At 42.4% G+C, this 22,849-nt stretch overlaps 2 protein-coding genes across 9 annotated transcripts in view; both read right to left on the reverse strand.

Annotated features, from left to right (window-relative positions):
• Positions 1–14,635, reverse strand: part of DAPK2 (death associated protein kinase 2) — a 49,795-nt gene extending 35,160 nt beyond the window's left edge. The window contains exons 1-3 of one of the 4 annotated variants that reach the window (XM_059857865.1): positions 10,691–10,837; positions 9,509–9,642; positions 297–393 (exon numbers count right to left, since the gene is read on the reverse strand). In XM_059857865.1, the coding sequence (XP_059713848.1) occupies positions 297–393; positions 9,509–9,581 (170 nt within the window). In that variant the 5' untranslated portion in view covers positions 9,582–9,642; positions 10,691–10,837. Of the gene's footprint in view, positions 1–296; positions 394–3,366; positions 4,399–9,508; positions 9,643–10,690; positions 10,841–14,590 lie in introns of those variants that run through there. The other 3 variants (XM_059857862.1, XM_059857864.1, XM_059857863.1) reach the window with 3 other exon arrangements.
• The window catches only part of TBC1D2B (TBC1 domain family member 2B), a 43,967-nt gene that overhangs the window by 1,400 nt on the left and 19,718 nt on the right, over positions 1–22,849 (reverse strand). For 3 of the 5 annotated variants that reach the window (XM_059857853.1, XM_059857852.1, XM_059857855.1), the window contains exons 7-13: positions 22,420–22,530; positions 21,284–21,477; positions 19,838–20,332; positions 18,622–18,739; positions 17,760–17,945; positions 17,298–17,419; positions 10,880–14,826 (exon numbers count right to left, since the gene is read on the reverse strand). In XM_059857853.1, coding sequence (XP_059713836.1) covers positions 14,631–14,826; positions 17,298–17,419; positions 17,760–17,945; positions 18,622–18,739; positions 19,838–20,332; positions 21,284–21,477; positions 22,420–22,530 — 1,422 coding nt within the window. In that variant the 3' untranslated portion in view covers positions 10,880–14,630. Of the gene's footprint in view, positions 1–296; positions 394–10,879; positions 14,827–17,297; positions 17,420–17,759; positions 17,946–18,621; positions 18,740–19,837; positions 20,333–21,283; positions 21,478–22,419; positions 22,531–22,849 lie in introns of those variants that run through there. The other 2 variants (XR_009488061.1, XM_059857854.1) reach the window with 2 other exon arrangements.

Below are 22,849 nucleotides of genomic sequence, written 5' to 3' on the forward strand. Positions count from 1 at the left end.
TGAACTCTAGTCTAAAGCACGGACACAGGTGACGCCTATCTGCAAAAGACAATGCAAACTTATCTTTTGTTGTCCTAGTTGCAAGAAAAGAAACAGAAAAAACAGTTAGCACATATAATCTAAAGAAAAAAACCAAAAAACCTACAAAAAATTCCTATCCAAACTGCAGCCTTTGTCAAGGTGTGTGTTGCTATTGTAGTATATTGTAACTGATCTAGGCTATCACACAGAAGGAAGTAGTGAATATCTCATGTGTCAGCTTTTACAATCACATGGTGTCACCAGTACGACCTTACCTTCCCAGCTCTTCCCCAATTTCATAAATGTCCTCCACCTTCTGTTGCTTGAAGAAAGCCATACTTGGTCTTTCATTGATACTCAAGGATGATGCAACTAGAATATTAATGAAGAATGACATTCATTACATCTTGCAAGAGGCCAAGTCTCAGTAACATACATTTGTGGTTTAGGCACTTTGCATCCATTGCAGCCCGTTCATGGCCAAAGTCACCACTGATCAATCAAAACAACTAATTCAGCAGTCTCAGCCAAATAGTGAGGGCTCAAATCTGGAAAGAGATGAGCACCTTTAAACGAAGGAGATTCTTGGCCGCCACTGATGTACCCAAGGACACAACTAAGTGGAAGCACAGAACATACCAAGAAACACAAATGTGATGAAAGGAAAATGAATTAATAATTTGACAAAGTTCTGGACAACAAAGCCTCCACACAACACTAAAGAGAGCGAGAACAAGAACTAGCATTACAGACTCCCTCAGACAGATCCTCAGCCAGGGAGACCAGGAGGCAGAGCTTCCTTTTTCTCAAGTCAGGCAGTGCTCCTGAAGCACACAGGCAGGACAGCACACAGACATTTGAACTGCTGCTGGAATAAAAGTGCCAATTCCCTCTCCAGAGCTTTCAGCACATCTTCCATCACGCACAGTAGATGTTTCAAATGAGAACACCAGCAGCATCTGCTACAGGGGTTACTCTGTGTAACTGTGCAGTTTGTTTCCTGAAAACAATCTTTTAAACTGATCATCTCTGTGAGCTCTGAAAACACAAGTTTCATGCTGGTGCACTGGAGCATCTGTGCATTACGCTGGGCTGCTTCTGGAAGAGGAGCAGATGAGAACTCACATTATTCCTTGGGATACACCTCCACAGCAATGTATGTTATGGTAACAGACTAGATTTGAACAGAGTAATTGGCCAGTCAGGTCATGAACTACTTGTTGTTTCCTGAGGAGATGAACACCGGCACTATGCCCAGCTGCCCAAATATCCACTGTTTAGATCAGAACATGTAAAACAGCTTAAAGCTTCTAGCAGCACAATAAAATCTAACTACATTGAGACACATAGTTATTCTCACACATCTCTACACTCAACAGTGTATCTTGTCAATGTAATGTGCTTTGCTTTATGAATCCCAGACACTGCTTCCTTCAGATGGATTGGGGACATCCAAGTTCCTTATGTCTATACAGCTGCTGGAGATTTTTTAAATTGAGGTCATTGGCATCTCACTGGTGCATATTGTGAAGCATATTTCACAAGCAAACAAAGCTCTTTTTGATCCTTTAGAAATGAGTTCAATTCAGCGTTGTAAAAAGATTCAGCAGACCAATAAAACAGGACTAAGTATCAAAGAGCAATTGCAGTACTCCTGACAAACTGAAAGGCACACAAATTGAAGATTTTTCTCCAACAAAAGCAGGTATCGTGAGCAGAAAACACATTGTAAAAATCTAACAATTCCTCAATACACAGCCAAGCTGTCATCATTCACTCACCTCAGGAAAAAAGATTGCTCGCTTTGTTTGCCCCAGCCCTTTTTACAAACCACTAGCTTCTAATACATAAGGTGGCATGTCTAGTATCAATTCCTTTCCAAATATGCTCCTTCTATTACTTCAAAGGAATAGAAGGTCTCCTAGCACTTCTACATTCATAAATATTTTTAGTTGACGTTAGCAAAACCTACACATTAGGAGAAAAAATCTTTGTTTTATGTCAAGCAGAAGGGCTACTACATTAATCCTTACAGCCACCCATGATGTCAGGGGATGAGGAGTATTTCAGTTACACATCAGAACTGCAACCGGTGCTCTCTGAAGGTGTGTATCTGCATACCTCTGAGGTGACAGGCAGGCTGTGGTGTGACATGTCTGACCTGCACCTGGCACACGACCCAAACACAGCCATTTCTGCCATATGTCAGAAGCGATCACTTCATGACACCTTGCAGGTGCCTTGGCGGAGGAGAGGGAGATGCAAGGTACTCCTCACATGCTCTCGAGAACAGAGAGATCTGCAGATCTGCACTGCACACGGAATAGCTCAAGGGCTCTGAGGCTGCTGCATTTCTATTAAAACACCTGCTCAAACCCCAGTTTCAAAGCTCTGTAATGGAGACAAATGCACCTCCCCTGCCCTCCTGTGTAACAGCGTTTTACCAATGATCTCTCTTGTTGGGCTACCCAATGCAAACAAGAGAAACCACACAGGTTGTGACACTGAAGCCCAGGGTAACCATCACACTAATAAAATACACTGCAGAAACCAACACTTGCATCGGTGAGCATGATTCACTGTGATGTGTGTTACTATTTTTCCGCTTTCTATCTTGGCTTTGTTGATATTTTCATAGTTTTTCAAGGTGAAGGCAGGTGAACTGTTCTCTTAACTCTGTTGCTCAATAATTTCCTTCCCAAAACCATGTTCATGTTTGGGATAAAAACGTCTATTTTACTTTTCAATGAAAATAAGCAACTCAAATTTCACTTTGTAAGCAAATTACAAAGTGATTTATGCAAAGTGAAAAATACTTGATGTATTCTTCAAGTAACCTTTCATCATCTCACCGAAAGATCACCGACCACTATTGCTCAGATCTTGAAACTACAGTCAATAAAGGCTTCAGTCATATTTACAACAATGAGGACACATCTGAGCTATTTGATCCTTACTAAGTTTATATAATATTGCTTGCTATTCTTCAAAGCAGAATCTTCTTAAGTGTTGGCTGCGTTCAGCCTTCACAGACTTCGAAAAAGCAAGCAAAGGACAAATCCAAGCCTTGCTGAAAACACAAACCTTTTGCTCACCCTGAATTGCAAAATTACATTCTGAGCACACGCGAGTACAGCAAAATGCCCAGGTAATAAGAGATGCTGCTGAGACTTGCCCAAAGATTGTAAATCCCTCAAGCTGACTACTCCCTTCATCAGAATCCAAGGTACACAGTTATAAACAACATTAATTCAAATACACCTAAAAAGTCATTGTTTTAAGAAAGAGTTCATTGCCATTCAGAAGTGCAAGTTAAAAAGATTGCTTTGAGAGTGGGGAACCCACCCGAAGTGCCTCTGTGAACACAATCACTTAATGTTTGATTGACAAGTTCACTCATTTCTCAGCAATCTCCAAAGAACACGGCTGATTCTGCAGGTGAGTAGAATCCATGCAAAAGATAACCAGGAAATTCTTATCCCTTCTTCTGACCTCTTAACTTACACCCATTTCTGCAGAGATCAAAGCATTATGTTAAATCTCCCATAAAGGACCCACTCAAGCCCAGAGTCTGGTTTTTGAAGGCTGAAGACAAAACTGTTGCACAATGTTCAGACCCCCAGTGGTACCTCTGATACACTGGTGTTTCCCATGTCTATCACTTCATGTTATCCTACCCTGCCTTCCACAGATACCTCTCCCTGGCTTTCACCCAGCAGTCACACTAAGCAAATGCCCAAAATAGATCGTGCACTTGATGCTCCAAAGCAACTGTCACTAGCACAGCACAAGAGGGTAAGCCAACGAAAGATAACCTTCACACACTTAAAATTCATCTGAAATAGAAGTGTCATTCACAAACATGAATGTTACCCTTCTCTCACCTTAGGAAGCTACAGTGATTACACTTTCAAAGATTTCTTATACGGTAAGGTTTTTGTTGGACACCATTTACAAATACAGAGCACAAGTACATCAAAGCAGGAATGAGAGCCTTATTTTTACTTTTTTTTTCTAGTCAGGTGGTGCTTTTTCTTATGGTGGCCAGTGAAGGCAGGCAGAATTAGAGATGGACAGACATTCATCTGGGACTCAGACAAAAAAGTTGTTCAGGATCTGTGGAAAAACCAACAGCCAACTTTTTTTCCTGATACACACCTTATGCTAACACTTGAGGGGCATGTGCCCAAATAACACCACAATCCAATGAGTCAGGGCCATTCCCATTGCTTAAGAGAACCAGAATTCATTAAACCCAGGGCGATGAAGGTATCTGCTTCAGTGAGTTTTGAACCAGTACAGAGCTTAATTGCTCCAAGGCAACCTCAGCAAAGGAGATGAGCTTCTGTGTTGTTTCACAGAACATGCCACATCTATTCCCCAACCATCCCACACTGGGCCCACCTCTCCTCTCCTTGTCTCTTTGCTCTGGGATTCCTCACAGTGAGCATTTTCATATGAAGGCCAGCTTTCATACTCAGCATTTATACTGCTGTGTTTCCATAACTACACTCCATAGTATAGTACAGTATAAAAACATAATACTTCACCTTTATTGCTGTATCCAACTCTCCTTAACACAGGCCAAATACCACAAGGCAGCAAAATAGTTTTTATCCTGTGTGAAGGATTTTACTATAGACATGGAACAAAGCTGTAGCTAACCCAGAAATAGGATACAGGCTCTAAGATGGCAGTTTCAGGCACTAGGAACATGTCCTGGCTCATCTCTTCACATTTTTCCTAAACTCTGCCCTACCATAAAACAGAATCATATTTACCCTAAGAAATCACTTTCCCACGATGATCTAAGGCATGTATTTACACACAGATGCTTTCCATCAGTACAATTTCTGGGTAAAGACGTTCTTATTGCAGACAGAACAGCCTTTTTAGAGCAGCCTGTGCTGTGTGTAAAGGACATCAATGTACAGAAACCCACTCTTCTGTAGACAGTGACAGAATCCCTCTCAGGAGGAGCAGAAGAAAGTAAGTTCTATTTTTCTTCTCTAACAAAGTTTTCCCTGCACAGGTTAAGTTATTAGCCTGTCATTACCAAATTACGTGACAATCAGTGACTGGTTTATACACATCAAACCCCCGTTAAACGTCCACCCACCAGTAAACAAGAGCAGAATACTGAAATCAGAGGTGAGAACAAAACTGTTGTAGTACTTTTCTTGCCAATAGCCTTGCATTTTTTTCCCTTAGGGTTTCTTCTGTCCTAAGGAAACCAGTTTCAAGTGACTGAGGTAACAGCTGAATAATCTGACTTTCTCAAGTACACCTGACATGAGCTGAATCATTAAACCCTTTGCCAAACTCAGAAGCATTCCCCTGGTATGCTTTTATATTACAAAACGTTAGTTACACTAAACCAAAATCCCAAACCCATTAGAACAGACCAAAGTAAAAACCTCCCATATGAACTGTTTGATAATAGTGAAAAATGACCAAAACCAAATTAGAATCAAAACCAGACTATTTTAAATTAATGATCTGGAAAATGAAGGGGGAAAAATCAGAAAAGAAGAAAAAAAACCCCACCTAAATAAAACCAAAAAAACAAACCCATTAAACGAATTAAAGTTATATTGTCTTCTAGTTTTGGTGTTTTATGCTAAAAGTAGACAGATTTTTATAAGCATTATTTTCTTCTTTCAGTTTCATTCATTATTTCACCTTTCTTTCTCTTTTATCCCACAAAAGACTAAGCAATTCCAACTGCAAAAAAACCCCAAAAAAACCCAAGTGGGTTTTACCCTCTACTTTCAAATAAGCGTAGCACAGTTAAAAGTTCTATCAGTTTCAGCAAACCCTTATTTTTACTGAAACACTCTCCTGTCAGAAACCAAAAGTAGCCTAAAAATTCTTCTGCCAGGAAACTGAGGCAACTATTACTACTGTGTGTCTATAAAAAACAAAAAACACACCGACCATCTGAGCATTCAATCCTAGTGATGTAGAATCACTGCTCCTGCCACTAACTCTCAAGGGCTCCCTTTCTGACCCCCCAAATTTACCCCGCAGTAATTACATGTGCGGCGAATGACCCAAGACTGTTTCCAAGCCTCCACTTCAAGCACACGTACCAACCCCACTGGCTCTGCAGCTAACTCCAGCTGCCTAGCTCCAGCCAAGGCCAGGGATCCCGGAGCGATGAGCTGGGTGGGAGCACAGCCCCAGGGCGCAGGGGAAGCCCGCAGCGCCAGGCACGCCAGCACGGCACGGGCAGAGCCCTGTCCCCCGGCCCCGAGGCGCCTTCAGGGATTACTGCTGCACACAATTCACATCACTGCCCCAAAGTCAGGGGAGACCTCGCCTCTGCGATCTGTGTTTCTTGCACCTGCAATTGAAAGGCACAGGAATGTCTGAAACCAGCTGATATTTCAAAGAAGGGTCAGAGATGAGCTTTTACCTCAGGGTGAGCGCTGCAACTTTGGTCCTTTTGCAGCTGGTGACTGATCAGTCAAAGCAGGAGCAATTGCCACACATTCTCACCCTCTAACTCACATCTTCCTTCTTGACTGTCCTCTACAGGCATGCAGGCCAGCTAAACCAGTCCCCTCCACCGAGCTGTGTTGCTCCTGGATCCCCGGCTCACTGGCCAGAGGAACAGGTGTAAAGAAACCCAAGTGATGATGCTCGAGGGAAAAGGCAAGAAGAAACTCGCGGATGCAAGTTGAGCACAGCATTCGCTGGATGTCCCCGACGGCCTCGGACAGGAACCGCGCCAGATCGAGCGCTGTGTAACACCAGCAGGGGCACTTGTGGAAGCGCGGCATTGCCCGGCGCCCGTGGGACCCGCTCGGGGACAGACCCTCGCGGCGGGGATGCTGTGGGGAGCCGCCTTTGCCCCCGGCTGGCGGCTGCGGGCACACACGGAGCCAGCGCAGACACCGTGAAGAGGCCGAGGGTCCGCACCCCCCAGCTCGCAGGAGGGACCCGCCGCCGGCTCCGGAGCTGCCCGGCCCGAGGGGCTGCACAGCCGCGACACCTCACAGGCGACACTCGGAGCGGGAGCGCCGTGAGGGCGGTTCAGCGTAAGGGACAGACCCAGAGGAGCACGGAGAAGGGAACCTGAGGAGGCGCCGCCAGCTGCGGGAGCAGCGCCCACTTACCGCGTCCGCCGGGCTCCCTGAGCGCGCAGGGCCGGGCCGGGCCGGGCCGAGGAGCCGCAGGGCCCGCCCCGCCCGCCGCGGGCCCCGAGGGACAGGCCCGGCTCCGCGCTCCGCCCAGGGCAGCGCCGTGAGGAGAGGGCGGGCAGGGCCGGGCTGGCCGCAGGGGCAGCGGGACCGTTGCTCCGGCTGCGGCGATGCTGCCTGGATGGGAGTGTGGGGCCGATGCAGCCCGCGAGGCAGCCGGCGCCACCCCGACTGTGCCAGACCTGCACTGCCCCGATGGGATACAGATACCTCAAGCTGGGTCCAAAGCCTTCCAGTCCAACACAGCTCACCCAGGCTGACTGGGGAACATCTCAGATGTAGAATCCCATTTCCTTGCTTTAGTACATACAGCACATGTGAAAGGAGAAGGTACTAAGAAAATAAGGGTGAGGAGGCAAATCTAGTCGAGAGGCACTTAAGTTGTATAAGCCTTGTTTCTGTACTCTCTACAAGCCGAAACACAAGCCTAAATTTGGTTACTGCGTGCTCTGAAACTCACCATTTCCCAGTGAAATTGCCCGTTGTTTCAAGAGACCACTGTGACAAAGACCAGCGCAGGCTCCCAGATTTCTCAGACCGTGCGGCTCAAGCTGCATTCACATGCACTACGGTAACAAACCTCTGCCATCCTGCTTCCCAAGCTGCTGCAGCCCTAGTGTTACCTTCCAACAATGACATCCTTAACTCTCCTATCATAAAAACATCCTCAAAACCTGTAAAAGTAGATTTTCTCTGGCTTTATTTGATACACAGTTATAGAAGTAAACACTCTTAGGTCTCCTTACATTTCTTCTGGGCAAGTCCATCATTTCCTAATGAAAAAAAATGTGGGATTGTTCACACGTTTAAAATAAATTACAGTTACCAGGTTGCCTTCTCTTCCAATCCTCTATGTGATTCAGGTAACACAATGGTAATGGCAAATTATCATACATAAATAAGCAGGATCTTTTCCTTTGCAGTACGGTGCGAAGATAGCTAAAGTTAAGAGTGATTTATTCTAGGCAAGTACCTGAAGGCAGTGGTTTTTATTACCACAGTTAAAAAGAAACTTGGCTTGTCCCAAGTCAAGAGAACTGAACTGTGCCCCTGATTGCCTGCCCTGGGAGTGGTGTTCACAGCCCAGGAGTTCCACCCAGCTCTTCCAACGCCAAAAGGAAAGTGGCTGCATCTGATACTGCACAGGGTGGAGAACAGGAATTGGCAGCATAAGTAAATATTTCAAAGGGCAGTGGAAGCATTCAGTAGTCTCTCAAAATGAAATAGATTACTAATTTTTCATCTTTAGTTCTGCAAGGGGACACGATCATGTGGAAGTCACAACAGTCATACTACAAAATTCTCAGAGCAAAAGGGCACATGAGGAAGGCCACCACTTTTGTTTGCTCCTAGCCGCAAGGAAGGGAACAAAACACCCTGAGAGGCTACGGCTGCTTTTCAAATTGCGACAAGCTCTCCCTAAACCGAGAATAACCTCATTTTGAATAAAGGTTTCTAAGAGCAGCAAAGTAAATTGAATCCCACCCCTGCTGCCATGTCCACAAGGTTTGTAAGCCCAAATACAAGTTCTGCCTAAGTAGGATGTTGCTCTTTCATGCTTCTAGAGTTATTCACCCTTAAAACACTAACTCAAGACTTCTTTTTAAGATCTTTGGATGAAGGTAAAAGCCTTTATGTGCATACAGGGCAAGAAAGAAAACTCAAACCTGAGCAGTGTTTCAAGTAGGGAGCACCAGCAAACACTGCATCCACACATTGGCCAGCCTCCTTTAGAAGTGACAAAGCAGGAAACCCATGCCTTATGGGTTCCAAACATGTTCCAAAGGGAGAGTTCCAGGATTAAAAACCAGAAGAACACCACCTGCATTTTTTAAAAAAGGCAAATAGCAATATTTCACAGTTTAATCACCAATCACAGTGCCTGAAGACATCACTGATTCCATTCATCAGCTCAAACCTGACCTCTTAGGGGCAACTCACTGCACAATCTAGCTGGTTTGTACACACCAAAGGGACACTGCATTTCAGAGACAAAGGCAGAAGGCAGCTGCTCAAGACCAGCCAAAATCTTAGTTGGCCAAAGTCAATTTACCAGGCATATTCTAATAGTGAATGTTATAATTACTGGACAGATATATTTTTAATAACTGTGTTTTTTAAAGTCACATTCAGTATATAGTCCTGAGTTTTACTTTCCAGTCTCAGGGTCTGAAAAGCTGGCACTACAGGTAGACATCCTTGAACTGTAGACAAATGTGGCTTTTACAGCTGATCATCACAGTGAAAATACCACTCTGCTAACTTCTGATTGAACCTTTTACCTTGTTTTCCAGGGGGGAGTTTCCAAAGCAGAGCACATCCTTCTTTTGCATTACCTGAGGGAACATGCTTCATGTGTGGGAATTCTTAAAGCTTCAGCACTATGTGGATTCTGCTTTCTGTTGAGGTCAAGGAGCTGCAGATAAGGAAGCTATGTTTAGCACTTCTGAAAATCCCAGAGAAGGAACACCTGATACCTTGTAATACCAGCAGATTCAGAGTGTTCTCTGCATCCCTGAGGCAGCCAGAGCAGTGAGACTCTGCAGGTATTTGGTCTCAGTTCAGAGTAGGCCAGCTGTGTTTATACTAAGTTATGCATTTTTTATGAACCAGGTTTTTAACACACATCAGCTACACTCACATCCTTATTGCAATCCCACTGAGAGCAGATGCTTCAAACCTAGTTCTAAGGAGCAAATGGGAGTCTCAGCTGTTCTTTGCAGCCTCAGCAGCTGCTTAGGGCAATACAACCTACTCAAGCTACACATGCCAAGTATCCATGTGAGGACATTGCTCCCCATGCACTCTCTTCCCAGAATTTTCTGTTTATTTCTCTGACTTAAAATTTTCAGTATACAGGACACAAGGTCCTTAGGCCACAGTTGTGTTCTGCCTCAACTGCTGATCTCTATCCTGTTTTGCAACCCCTTTGAACAGATTTCCAGCTGTGCCAATACCTACTCCTATAACAGCTTGCCATTCTGTAGCAGAGCCAGAGGACAAGAACTGTGCACTATTCACCTCTGATACCAGAGACAGGCTTGGATATGCAATTACAGTCATGTCCTAACTCTTCTTCCTTCCTCCCTTACACTTAGCTATTAAGTAACATATCTGAAGTAGCTGAGGTATTCCCTCTTTAAGGGACTTGAGCAATTCCAAAATGCAAAATTCGTATCTGAAAGACAGATATTGAGACTTGATTTCCAAATTAATTGAGTACTTGGTTAAATTTTCAAAACAGCAGAAATTATTTATTTGACTAAAAAGACTGTGTCAGAACATCAGTACCAAGCTTTCTAAAGAAGCTTTTGGGGTGTCAGGAGATATTATACAAATATGTTTCCCAGAAAGTGTGTCAACTCAGAAAATTCCTGTGAACACTCTTGCAAATTTTGTCTTCCCCCCCCTCTTCTCCCAAGAAATGAAAGACACCAATGACAAGTCTACCCAGTCAGCATCACCTGCATGCAACATGTCTATGGCTCACATCTTCATGCTTCAAAGCCAAATTTACATGTATGCTCCTTTATAGACATTCTCTCACATCTCATTATCAGACAAAAATGCAAGCTCTACCACTGCTTTGTTCTGATGACACCTGCAGATATTTCCATCTGTTATGGGAAAAAAAGAAGAACCAGAGCAATCTATAAAGTAATAAACAATTTATTTTTTCTTTACATCAATATTCATTAAGATAACATCACTTCTGTTTGTGATTCAAATTTCTTGTACCGCATATTGCTGATGTTTAACATGGCACTTAAGGGAACAGTCACTTAAACAGCTATACAATTTCATTAAATTAATCAATTTGCAGTTTCTCAGTTATGTGTCTGAACATCCAACCCTGGCAAATTTAAGACCATTCATTTCTGACGTTTTATAACTAAGAAAAAAAATCTTTCCCTTACTGCGGAAATATCTTACCATCTTTACAAACACTGAAGGGAAGGGGAGACTCTCTCACAGAAGACACCAAAAGAGCAACAGAAAAATCCTTTTTATTGATTACATAGCTGGTAAAAAGAAGACCACCAAACAATGGGATAATACTGGATGATAACACTACCTGTAAACATGTACAGGTCAAGCTGAAATACCGTGCAGTTCTAATAACTAGAGGTGTAATGCACCAATTTTTTGCCTATTTAACAGAAGATAATAGACCCTTTTAAACAACTAATGAAAATTTCACCAGGAAGCCATGCACACATGAATAGAGGAATATTCTGCACAATGCAGCTTAGTGGTTTGGGTTACATCACATATTCTGGGAACCACACATGAGGAATTCTTTGCACGTTATGTGCAAGGCCTTGAAGTTAAAATATTTTCTTGGGAGATCTTATGTGCATGAACAGGTCACCTGCCTGCTGTCTGGCTGGCATGAATGGTAAACCTCAGAATGCACCACCTCAGAAGTTCACACACAAGCACAAACTCTTGGGCTCCACGCAGTTCAGCTTTGGCAGGCCACTGAGGCACACTGTATTTTGGCCTGGTTTAATCAGGTTTAAATACTACCTGTGTATCCTGCATGTCCCAAATGAGTTACTACTCTCTAAGATAACCAGATTTAAGCACCACTAGAAAACTAAGTCACATTTGGAAAAGCAAGCAAGGCAAGCTCCCCTGGTGTTAGTTCCTGCTATATATCTTATTTTTGTTCTGCAGAGACTTCTAGTGGCCAGAGGTGAGAAGCCTCTGCAATTTTTTGACCTTTTAGCTCATCACTAAATCAGAAACAAGGCTTAACAAAATGAAGCCAACAGCTTGCTGGGAACTTGAGCATAACAGCATCGGCTCATTTCTTATTTGCAAGCTGACAGAATACCCAGAGACAACACAACTTCCACAGGATTCCTAACATCATGGGTAACAGTCACCCCGTGGCAGAAGAAACAGAGCTACTGAGCTTTACTCTACAACTGGAAACAACTTAACAGAATGAAACACAGCAACAGATGCGCACACAAACGTAACCATCAGCACAGCTCTAACAGAAACGCTCCTGTAATATTGCAGGTCGTGTCTCATCAGCTCAAGAACTTCCCAAAATGTGGCCTCAAACTTAGCTTTATCTTCACAACCCAAATACTTCAATGGAATCAGCCTGAAAACATCTCCTGAAGTCACAGGACTAGCTCCTAGTGAAGACTCAAAGCCAAAGAAAAATGGATTGTAGGAACAGGGTAAGTACAAGTATCTAAATTCTTCGCCTTAATATTTCACTTGTGGCCACCGAAAGGAAGATCTTCACCTTAAAAAAAATTCATTCCACACTTGACAACATCATTAAAACAAACATACAAACAAAAAGCCTGCATTACATATTGATTTAGAGACCAGCTCTTTCAAAACCAAGACAGTGTAACTAGAAAATTAGAAAACCTGGTCCCCTTTTTGTATTCAAATACTGATTGTAAGTACAAAAAGAGTACAGTACAAGCAATAATATCAAAACCCTGCCCTCCAGTACACAACCAAAAGTAACTAGGGAATTAGAAAAAAAATCCCTAGCCACTGCCTACCACAGACAACACAGGGGACACTTCAGAAGGCTGGTAACATACAAATCAAGATGATCACACCATCCATTCCTTATTGGCAAGGATTTGCTGGCTAGGTAAAAATTACATGTCATACAGGAAGCATAAATTTTATATCAAAAGTAGTCCTCTAAGTTACAACTTCACCTCTGATTAAATAGTTCCCTTCCATATAAACTAACTTATAATATGCTTACTTGGAGAAGGCTACAACTACATTATCTAAAATAATTTTTTTTTTAAAAGTGCTGTGAAACAGAAGCAGAATTTCTCTCTGCCCCCACTTAAGTTGACTCAAACAGTTACATGATTACACCAAATAAAGTACTACTACTTCTAGAAAACCAAACCAAAACACATAAAATACAAGCTTGATGCACTTGACTCTTCCCAATGATTCATTTTCTTTTTTGCTAATTAACCACTTCCCCAGAGCTTGGTGATTTGCTGCCTAGTATTTGAATCTTAGTTTTATCATGACACATTGTACTCAATCCAACATTCTGGAAATCCAACAGTTCAAGAAAAAACATTGCAAAAGTCCAGAGAATAGCCAGCAAGAAAGAAAGCCTCCTTCTCCCAAGAAGCACTTCTGAACACTGCTAGTTACCAAAGGAGAGAAAATGGTCCCAAGCAACACTTCCACAGCAGAAACACTATAGCTCAACAGCCCAGATGTTGCTCCTTACAGCTGTCTTGCAGGAAGTGCATCCAACACACAGTAAAGCTGAGTACATTAGGAGAATATTGCATTTTTTTGTTGAAAAAGGTTCTTCAGTTCCTGTGTGCACGTTGTGACCTTTAGGTTTCTTTTGATTCATTGGTAAATATTTGTTTTATGAACCCAGTCACTACCACTATTGTACATAAGCTCTACAATCATGCAGAAAGAATGCTGCGTTTCTTCCTAAAGAGTAAGGCTTCACCTTAGGTCCTAAAGAGGAAGAAGCATTAAAAGAAAAGGAAAAAAAACCCAACAAAAAAACCCTCACAGAAACAAAAACCATAACAAAACAACCCTTCAACAGATATGCAAAAAATTAGCTCCTAAAGCATGGTACTCCTGTGACAAGCTCCATTCTTCCATAATATCTGGAGTTTGGTTGTGGCCTTTTTAAACCATTGCAATCAAAATAGTGAATACAAATAAAATTGATTAAACAGAGTTTGATCTATAAACACCTTTCTATTAATGAGAATCTTTATCAACACAGCTGCTCTGAAAAGTAGAAATTATGCTTGCTACCACTGTTTCAGTACACACTCGACAGGCAGTGACAGAAACAGGCACTTATTTTACCTTTACTTTAGAGTACATATATTCAAGGGTTCTGTTTGGTGATCCACTGCATGACACAAGGAAAAGACAAGGGAATCTTCAGCCCATGCTTTTCTGGTTAGTTACCTCAAGAAAGGCTGGATGGAGCCAACCTGAATCCAAGAAATATGGATGTCCTCTCACATTGAGCCTGCACTATGAAAAACATGATTACACCAAAAAACCCCTAAACTCAGAACGGCAATGAACGTAACAGAGCATGGACTTTTGTTATTGCTTCACATCCAGGCATCAATGGTGCACTGTGGGAAAACAACTGTCAATTCAGCTGACTGACTAAACTGAGACAGATATTAAGTGCTCTACAAATGATTCCAGGAACATAAATGTAAACAGAAGTATTTGGCCTCCATACTAAGTGGTATTTCTGAAAGTGCTGGGATTTGGAAATCTGTCCTGCATATTTCCAAAAGCAACGAGTTTACATTCTGTTTCACAGGATTAATAAAGTGTTTTGGAGGTTAACTCACTTTGGTCATGATCCCAAAGAACAGTTTATATTAAGCAGTTTCAGCTATCCTCCTCATCATCACTAATAAGGTCTCTTTTTTCGACGCAGGTCTCCCGCTCGCGCAGGAAGTCCTCGCGAATGGCTTCCAGCTCCGTCAGCTCCAGGCGCACTTTCTCCAGGTGATAGGCCCTGCGGTTCCTGATCTGGCGCAAGGGAAAAGGGTTCAGGTCTCCAAAAGCAATAGCAGTCAGTTTCCTGCAAGATTACACAACAGTAGAAGACAATCATTCATATTTGGTGGGCTTTTAAACTTCATCCATATCAACTTTTATCCTCTGAGACAGATCTCTGGTCTCTTTCAAGACTTGATAGGTCTCAGATGTTATCGATATTTCAAGAAATTTCTATAAAGCATTCAGGCTTAAGGTTATTCCAAGTGATAAAGTGTAATCAAATGCTCAAGAGTTCTCAAGCCACCCATAAACTCTGCTACAAAGATCACGGCCTTGAAATGATGAGCAGAAGACGTAAGCTTGGGTCATCAGAGCTTCCTTGGTACACTTGGATACTCGGTGCATCCAGCTACCTGTACAGATTGGATAACTTCCTCCACAGAACCATGGCAGCTCCTTCAATCCCAAACCACTCAGCTCTCCAGTTAACCAAGATAACCTGACAATCAAGAGATCAGATAAAGCCAGGGACAAGGACAATACAGAACGAGGACAAGCCAAAGTTTCCAACACACTGAGAACGCTCTGGGGATTCTGCTGGCTGCAGCACAGAGATCTCTGGACCAGTGTCAAGCCAAACTTGTCAGGGCACAATGCAAAGCACCACAGAGGATCCAGCCCCATTCCAGAGTCACACTGCATCATACCATCCTGCAGTCCCAGCAAACCCAACTGGTTAGTCTAATCAGTCCAAAGAGACTGCATCCAACTACATCATTATTGCTGATCTACACCCAAAACCATCTTTCTTTACTAAGGAAAAAAGGGAAACAGGAATATTTCATTTATTCTATTTGAATTATCAGAAATAAACATTAAGAAAACTTCTTTGGACGGTTTATTTAATGGTAGGTTTGCATTTCTGAGTGACCAAGGAATGATTTCCTGCTATTTCTACATAGAAGACATTCCAGCAGCTTCTCTACCTGTGCACAACATGCCATGGCTCTGTAGAAAAACCCAGCTATGACATCCTGTAACTAGAATAAAATTATGCACATGTCTGTAGAGACCTTTCTCTTACTACAGAGTTTAACTTAGAAACTCTGTGCAGAATGATTTTAACCATTCAGAACATCCACGAATTCTATACAAATAAATACTTCTGAATTTTTCCTCTACAACAGGATCATTTTTTGTCCATATCAAGAAAGGCCTCATTCTGCGTGCCTCTGTTCTGCTCAAATGTTGATGATCTAAAACCTGTACAAACATGGCAGAATAAGAAAACAGGCAGTTTGAATTCTGTCTTGTCAGTCCTAGCAGGCAAATCCATATTCCCTAGGTGGCACTGCACTGCTTCCACTCTTAAAACCCCAAAAGGCAGAGACTTACAGATCAGCACAGAGCATATTTGTATTGCAAGTATCTTTGATGTACTGAATTCTGTCCTTCTGTCCTCACTTGAACTCCCCATCCCCCAATGATCCTTATTTAGTTCATTTTGTCAACACCAAACTCAGCAATTTTATAAATCTTTAAAATAAGTTATTTCGGCACCAGAAAGTTTAGACAGAAGAATCAAGACATGATTTCCACAAGTGGAAAAGGAATGGAAAGCCAAATCTTCAACTCTGATTAAATATCAAAATTTTGTTTGGATTAGGTAAGAACAAAAAAATTTAATTGTTTTCCTTTCTGCATCAATCCCAGCAGTCCCTTTCAAGCACAAGCTTATTAAGCTTTAACTTCTCTCCAGTCAAAACTGAAACACAAGAAGTAAAATTAATAGTGCTCTTGCAGCAGGAGTCAAAGCATAAGCCTCAATTTATGTGGAGTTGATCACATTAAAAAAAATCTCAGATTTCAATATACAGTTTTTCTCTAAATTGAAAACTAGTGAGCTTCAAAAGATGTGCAAAACATTTTCAGACATTAAACTAATCCCAATATGACTTTTCTTTTTAAGACTAACCTGCTGCTCTACAGTCTTGAAACCAGGAATCTAAAAACACTAGACCCTAATTTACAAACTATAAGTCCTATGCAAGGACTGAAAACAAGAAAAGTATCTAACTGGTATTTATTTCCTGTTTCCAAGTATATCTTAAAACCAGCTGGAACTATGTGGCAGGAGCCTGTGCATTAACCACACATAAGAGATTTAAGCTCTGGGGACAGGGCTCATATCTTTAACGCTTGAGCCAGGAGTTACTTTTATTTATCATGAAACATTTTGGTAAGAAGTTACATCTGAAATGCAGAGGGAAACTTCATCTATGGTTGAAATTCTGACCTGTTGCTACCATGATATAACACCTAAACAAGGTAATTTCCTTCACAAGCAAAAATTACTACTTAAGCCTACAGCACTTCTGATTGGTTTCTGCTAGATAAAAATGCTCATGACAAATCCTAGCAGTTGGTTGCATCTCTAGTTGCTTTATATATGAATTAGGATCTAGATGAAAGCAACACCAAAGCCACAAGACAGACATCTCCCATGGACCACTACAAGTCCCTCAGTGCCACCCCCCAGTGAGAGTTACCCACCTGGCATCAAGAATGGTGCGTGTGAAATAGCGAAGGTACTTGAAAATAGACATTGAATCTTGCAGCTTTAAGATTTCCTCTTCTTTGTACTTAAACAGTGCCAGGGCAAATCGGAATATTACCTGATAAGAATACATATAATATTTGGTACTTTGTAAGTACAGAATACACTGAGTCTCATGACCATCTTTATAAACCCCCAACAAGAGTTCTTCATGCACAGGCTGCACTTGAGCCCTACATTCACATCTCTCCCTACCTCCCTTCCTGCCCCAGCCCCTACTTCCAAAAGCTGGAAAAGTTTTGAATGGTTATGCACAGTTCCTCCCTTGTTTCTTTCCTAGATGTCATTTTAACTAACAGGAGTTTTGCAAAGCAACCTTCTTTTGGCCCCGCACTCTGTAAAACCACAGTACTTTGTTATCAGGTAACTAATGAACAAACTCAGCCCATGAAGCTCACCTTTGGTCCCTCATAGAGGAAGGAGTCCCAGATTTTGAAAAGGATGTCACTAACCACGCTGTCCACAAAAACCACAAGAAACCAGTTGAAAGTGATGAGAGTATAATCAACTTTATATTGTTCAAAATGAGCATGTAGTCGTGGAAGCTTCTCGCTCAGTAAGTCCTTAAACACTCGCTGATCAACCTAAAGAGATGACAGATAGAGTGTTATTGTTCCAATTTGCCAGCACATCATTCAGAACAAGGCTGTGACCAATCTGTAAGCGCCAGTTTTTCCAGAGGTAACCAGGAAGCCAGGATTGTCTACCTCACACTTCCAAGCTAGATCCACCCAAAGCACAGACAGCTACCCCACTGCAGATTGCCCTTGTCTGCTCCTCAACGCAGCCCCAGCGTCACAAGGCTCCTCCACCACAGGTGGGATGTTTCTAGTGCTGGTCACCAGTGCTGCACTGGTGCAGGAGCAGAGAGAATGCTGGGCAAACACTTGGCTGGAGAAGGCAGCCTAGACCAGAGCATCACCAGGAAGCAGGAATGCTACAGTGGCTACTGCCCACAGCACTGCAAATGCATTCTCACCCCGCCCTCCCCCAGAGCCCTGCACCACCACTCCCCCAAATGTGAGGAAAGAAACGACAGTACAGCTCAGGGTTGTGAAGCTAGCAGTGAGAAGAGGGGTTAAGGACTCCAAGCAGGACACTGAACAACTATCTCCCTGTTAGAGTCCTTGTCCAAACAAGGGTCCTTGTGTTTGGAACACACCCCTGTCAACTCCACTCCCATCCCCTTCCAAAGAGGCATATCAGACAGCTGACTGGCTGTAGTTTACAGGACCGACTTTATTCCAGCAGAGCACATACCTGGGATCCCAGCAATGTCTTAGTATAATAATCACGAGGCATGAAAACTTCCACTATTGTTACCAGACACCAAAAAGCATCTTCCTGTTCCAAGTACAGAAGTGCAATTGCTACCAACCTGAAAACAGGGTTTATTTGGAGGAGAAGGTTATTAATGATACAAACTATAGTAGGAAACATTACAGTAAAGTATTTTTTTTCTGTTCAGCAGAAATAAATGTATTAACAACAGAGCACTGAACAGCAAAACTTGATGAAGTCTAAGATGGGGCAAAGCCATGCCTTCTCAGCCACACCAAGTATTTGTATTCAGCTAAATAAGAAAACAGAAAAAGGCAAAAACTTGCTCAAAGAATTTCTTGAAGTGTTGGTGTTGCCAATTTTAAGAGCTCTCTAAACACAGAGTCTAGTTTAGAAAGGAGATTTTTATCCTAAGGGTCTTAGGTGGAGGTTTACACATTACTACTACTGCTACCACCACCACCTCACCACCTCTACTACACGACTCACTGCTTCTATTCTACTACTTCTTCAGTGCTCTTTCAATAGACAAAGCTGCCCTAAGTTCAAAAGCCTATGCTAGTACATAAAATAGTGCACAAGTGGACAGCTATAGTATTACACCATGGGGATGAGACAGGGTGTTAGACCAACACACCTGCTTCAAGTAGCACCTTTGTTTACTATAGATCTCCAAGTAGCAAAGCTATTCTGGCAAAGGCCAAGTGCAACGGATCAGAATTTTTCTTAGCATTGTAACACAAGAATCCCCTTTAAAGTCTGCAATTCTGATTGAAGACATCAGTGGAAAATGCTGAAATGTGTTGCCTTAACAATATGTAAAAAAGGTTTCAAGCTTTTTTTTCTGCTTGCTTTAAAAGAAGGAAAAAACCTAAAAATTCTTGCACAAAAAAGCAACATAATCCCCTACAACTGAGATGAAGTCAATGTAAAACTTCATTTGAGTAGCTCATTTCTTAAGAGTTAATTCCAGTTCCAGTTTTGATGCCAAGTTCATTTTACAAAATTTATTATCCAGGTCAACTGCTTTTTTCATTGGTTTAAAAAATGCGATAGTTATTTGTTTATTATAAATTATGAGCATACAACCCATAAGGCAAACTGCTGTTCAAAACCATGCTGCTGTACATGGGATTTGAAAGGCTCGCTAAGTGTTTTACTGCATAGGTATTAACCAAGACAAGCAAAATCTTACCTGTTGAGCCCTTGGCAATACCCTATATCAGGATTTCTCCAGGAAAATGCCAGCAGCACATTTCGCAGCTTCTGGATCCCTTCGGACGTTGGGGAGGAGTAATGTTTGTTGTTTGGCAAAGTCCTCAAGAGATCCAACTCGATCTGTTTAGATGCGGGATTTGGCTTTTCCAGAGCTTTTAGAAGCAAGATTTGGAAGTAGCCAGGTACTGCACTGTCCTTGAACTTTTTAACATGGAGATTGACACACCATTTCCACATCTTGGAGCGGTGCTCATGTGGAATTCCAGACCGAATAAGGTTCTTCAGTTCCACACAGCGCATCATCTCTCTATTCATTGTGCTTGCAAGATAGTTTTCCCATTTCACTCCTGTGGAGATCTCTCGATTTTCACTGAGTGAAAGTGACCTCAAGTCCAAAGCTCGTGATTTTGCTACTAGCTTCTCCTCATCATCATCCTCTGGGATAGTCTGAAAACCATATATATCATATTCACTGTAAGGGAGAGGAAGAAAAAAAGTTATAAAAAAAGTTATAAAAATATGTTCAGTCGCCCTGAAGCTCTCAAGTTCCCACCATAAAGTTACTTCAAAGCCACTCTCTATAGCTCTCAAGTTCTTCTTGTGGAACATTTTTCTGAAGTATATTCTTTATTTAACAATTGTACAATTCCATATACAAAAGACTTGGTGCCCATGTTCCTGTATAAATTACTAGACAAATTATGCAATTTATTTAACAACATGGTTGAGCTGGAATGTACCCATCTCCTCAGGAGCTCACCTTCAGCAGCTGCAGGGCAGTACCTTTGTCTAAGTTTGATACTGCATCTCAATTAATGAATAAACGTGCCAGTGAAGCTTCCCAGTGGGGCCATTTCTCAGACTCCCTGGCAGCCACACGCCCAACAGAGACTGTCACTGCCAAAGCCCCCTGACAGTCCCTGCTCAGCTCCTGCACACCCCACCCTCACAGCCAGGCCAGGGTTCCTCACAGCTTCCAGCCCTTGGCAGAGTCTCAGGCTCCACTGAACACTTTATCCAAGGCACACAGACACAGCAAAGGCTGTGCCACAGAGCACCCTCAGCAAGGGGATGCTGGGGTTTTAGCCCCTCACAGTCCCAGGCTTCAGAGCCCTCTTCCTCCTGAGTCCTCGCTGTGTCTCCCAGCGTCCCTCGCCTGGCTGGTGCCACCAGGCCTCGTGGCCCCCTCTTCCAGATTAGACCACCCAGAGCTCAATCTGCATCTCCACCTGCACCAGATGTCCTCCCCAAGACAATGTTTTTATACAGCTAAAAGGATTTCATGGCCATTCCCTCATTAATGAAAGGAAATACAATCAATAATCCAAACCTGCAAATATGTTCTCACTGTCTGTTTTCCAGTGTTATAACAGAGCCCACTGGCCAAGACACACACACATTTAATTTAACAGGACCAAACTACCTGACCAGGTGAGGTTTGAAAAATGCTTGTTCTGGTTGTTCATTAGGTTCTGCTTTCAAGGCATCTTCCAGTAACTGTGTGATAACCTCACGAGCAGGACTTTGATCCTCAGAACAAACAGGAGTTTTCATTTCTTGAAGCAAGATCAAGTATTTACTTTCAATCTGGCAGAGTTTGGCTTCTAAGCTGGTATACTGCAGAAAACAACACATGATACAAATCTTCAGACACTTACTTTGCACTAAACTTCTTTTAAAGCCTGGCTCAATGCTATTCTCTTGTTTTATGCTGCTTAGAAATATCTTAGTCAAGAACAGCCAGTTTAACTTTCCCATTTTTGTAACACCTGGAAACATAAGGCAGCATAGCAGACCAGATGTTTTCCACCACACGTATTTTTGCATATGGAAATTCTGAGCAAACCTTAATTATCACTGCATTGTATGAAATACTTAAAAAGAACAAAATGGTTGCATAGTAGCAGCTTTAGTCTGTGCATGTTTGAACAAGGAGAACTCAAGTGGCAGATGAGTTAGGTAACAGCATGTAGGAATTGTAAGCACACACCTCTGTACCAAAAATATCGCATTTAAGCCTGGCCACTGAGTGCATGGCTTCCAAACAACTAAAAGCAAAGCCTACCAAGCCAGCTCCAGGTACCCAACCTTAGTTACAGATGAGTGCATTTTCCCTAACCCCAAGCACTGGAAATCTTTATTATTTACCTGCAAGATCTCTACACTCAAATTCACCCAGACAGAAATTACATTCACCATACCACAGGCATCCTTTGTGCTCAGGAGAAAGCTCGACAGTGACCTATCAAATCCTTACACATCTTGTCACTGACCTTTAAAAAAAAAATCACTACAGCCTTAATTCTGAGGAAACAATGTTTTCAGACATGTACATGCCTTTGTTCATAAGTTATCAAAATGTTCCACCGCGTCGCACAATTTGAAAAACAATTACTTCTTTCAAGAACCCATTCAGAAAGATTGGTGTATAAGGACTGAGAGGGCATTTTTTTCCAAGCTACCATATTTAATACATCTAAATGGTTCAATTTCCTGGGTAGATTTATGGCTAAAGTATGGAAAACTGCTTTAGACATTGCCAAGTGAGAACATGCTGACCTTTGCCTGCCATTCTCTCTCTCTTGCTTCTGCATTTCTTCGTAGAGTAGAAAGTTCTAAAATCTCCTTATTTAAAAATTTATTCTGGGTCTTATAACCCTGAAGATTGTCCTGTTGATAAAAAAAACAACCCAAAGCAGATTATGCCTGTCAGATAAAGATCACCTTAGAGCACAGAAACAGCAGCTAATAATAGGATTTTAATTAATAATATCAGACGCAAATCAAAGATTATTTTTGGACTTCATGTAAATGAAACACACATGCCAAATATGAGCACAGGGTGGTGCTGTGCCCCGCCTGCATCCCCTCCCAGTGCCCCACTGCCTGCAGAAGGCAGCTGGCAGGGGACAGGCAGGGAGAACAGGCCCATGCAGGCTGAGCCCATCCCAGAGGCCACAGCAACACAAAAAAGGGGGGATGAATGCCC

Source organism: Haemorhous mexicanus, chromosome 13 (assembly GCF_027477595.1).
Source record: "Haemorhous mexicanus isolate bHaeMex1 chromosome 13, bHaeMex1.pri, whole genome shotgun sequence".
Taxonomy (NCBI): Eukaryota; Metazoa; Chordata; class Aves; order Passeriformes; family Fringillidae; genus Haemorhous; species Haemorhous mexicanus.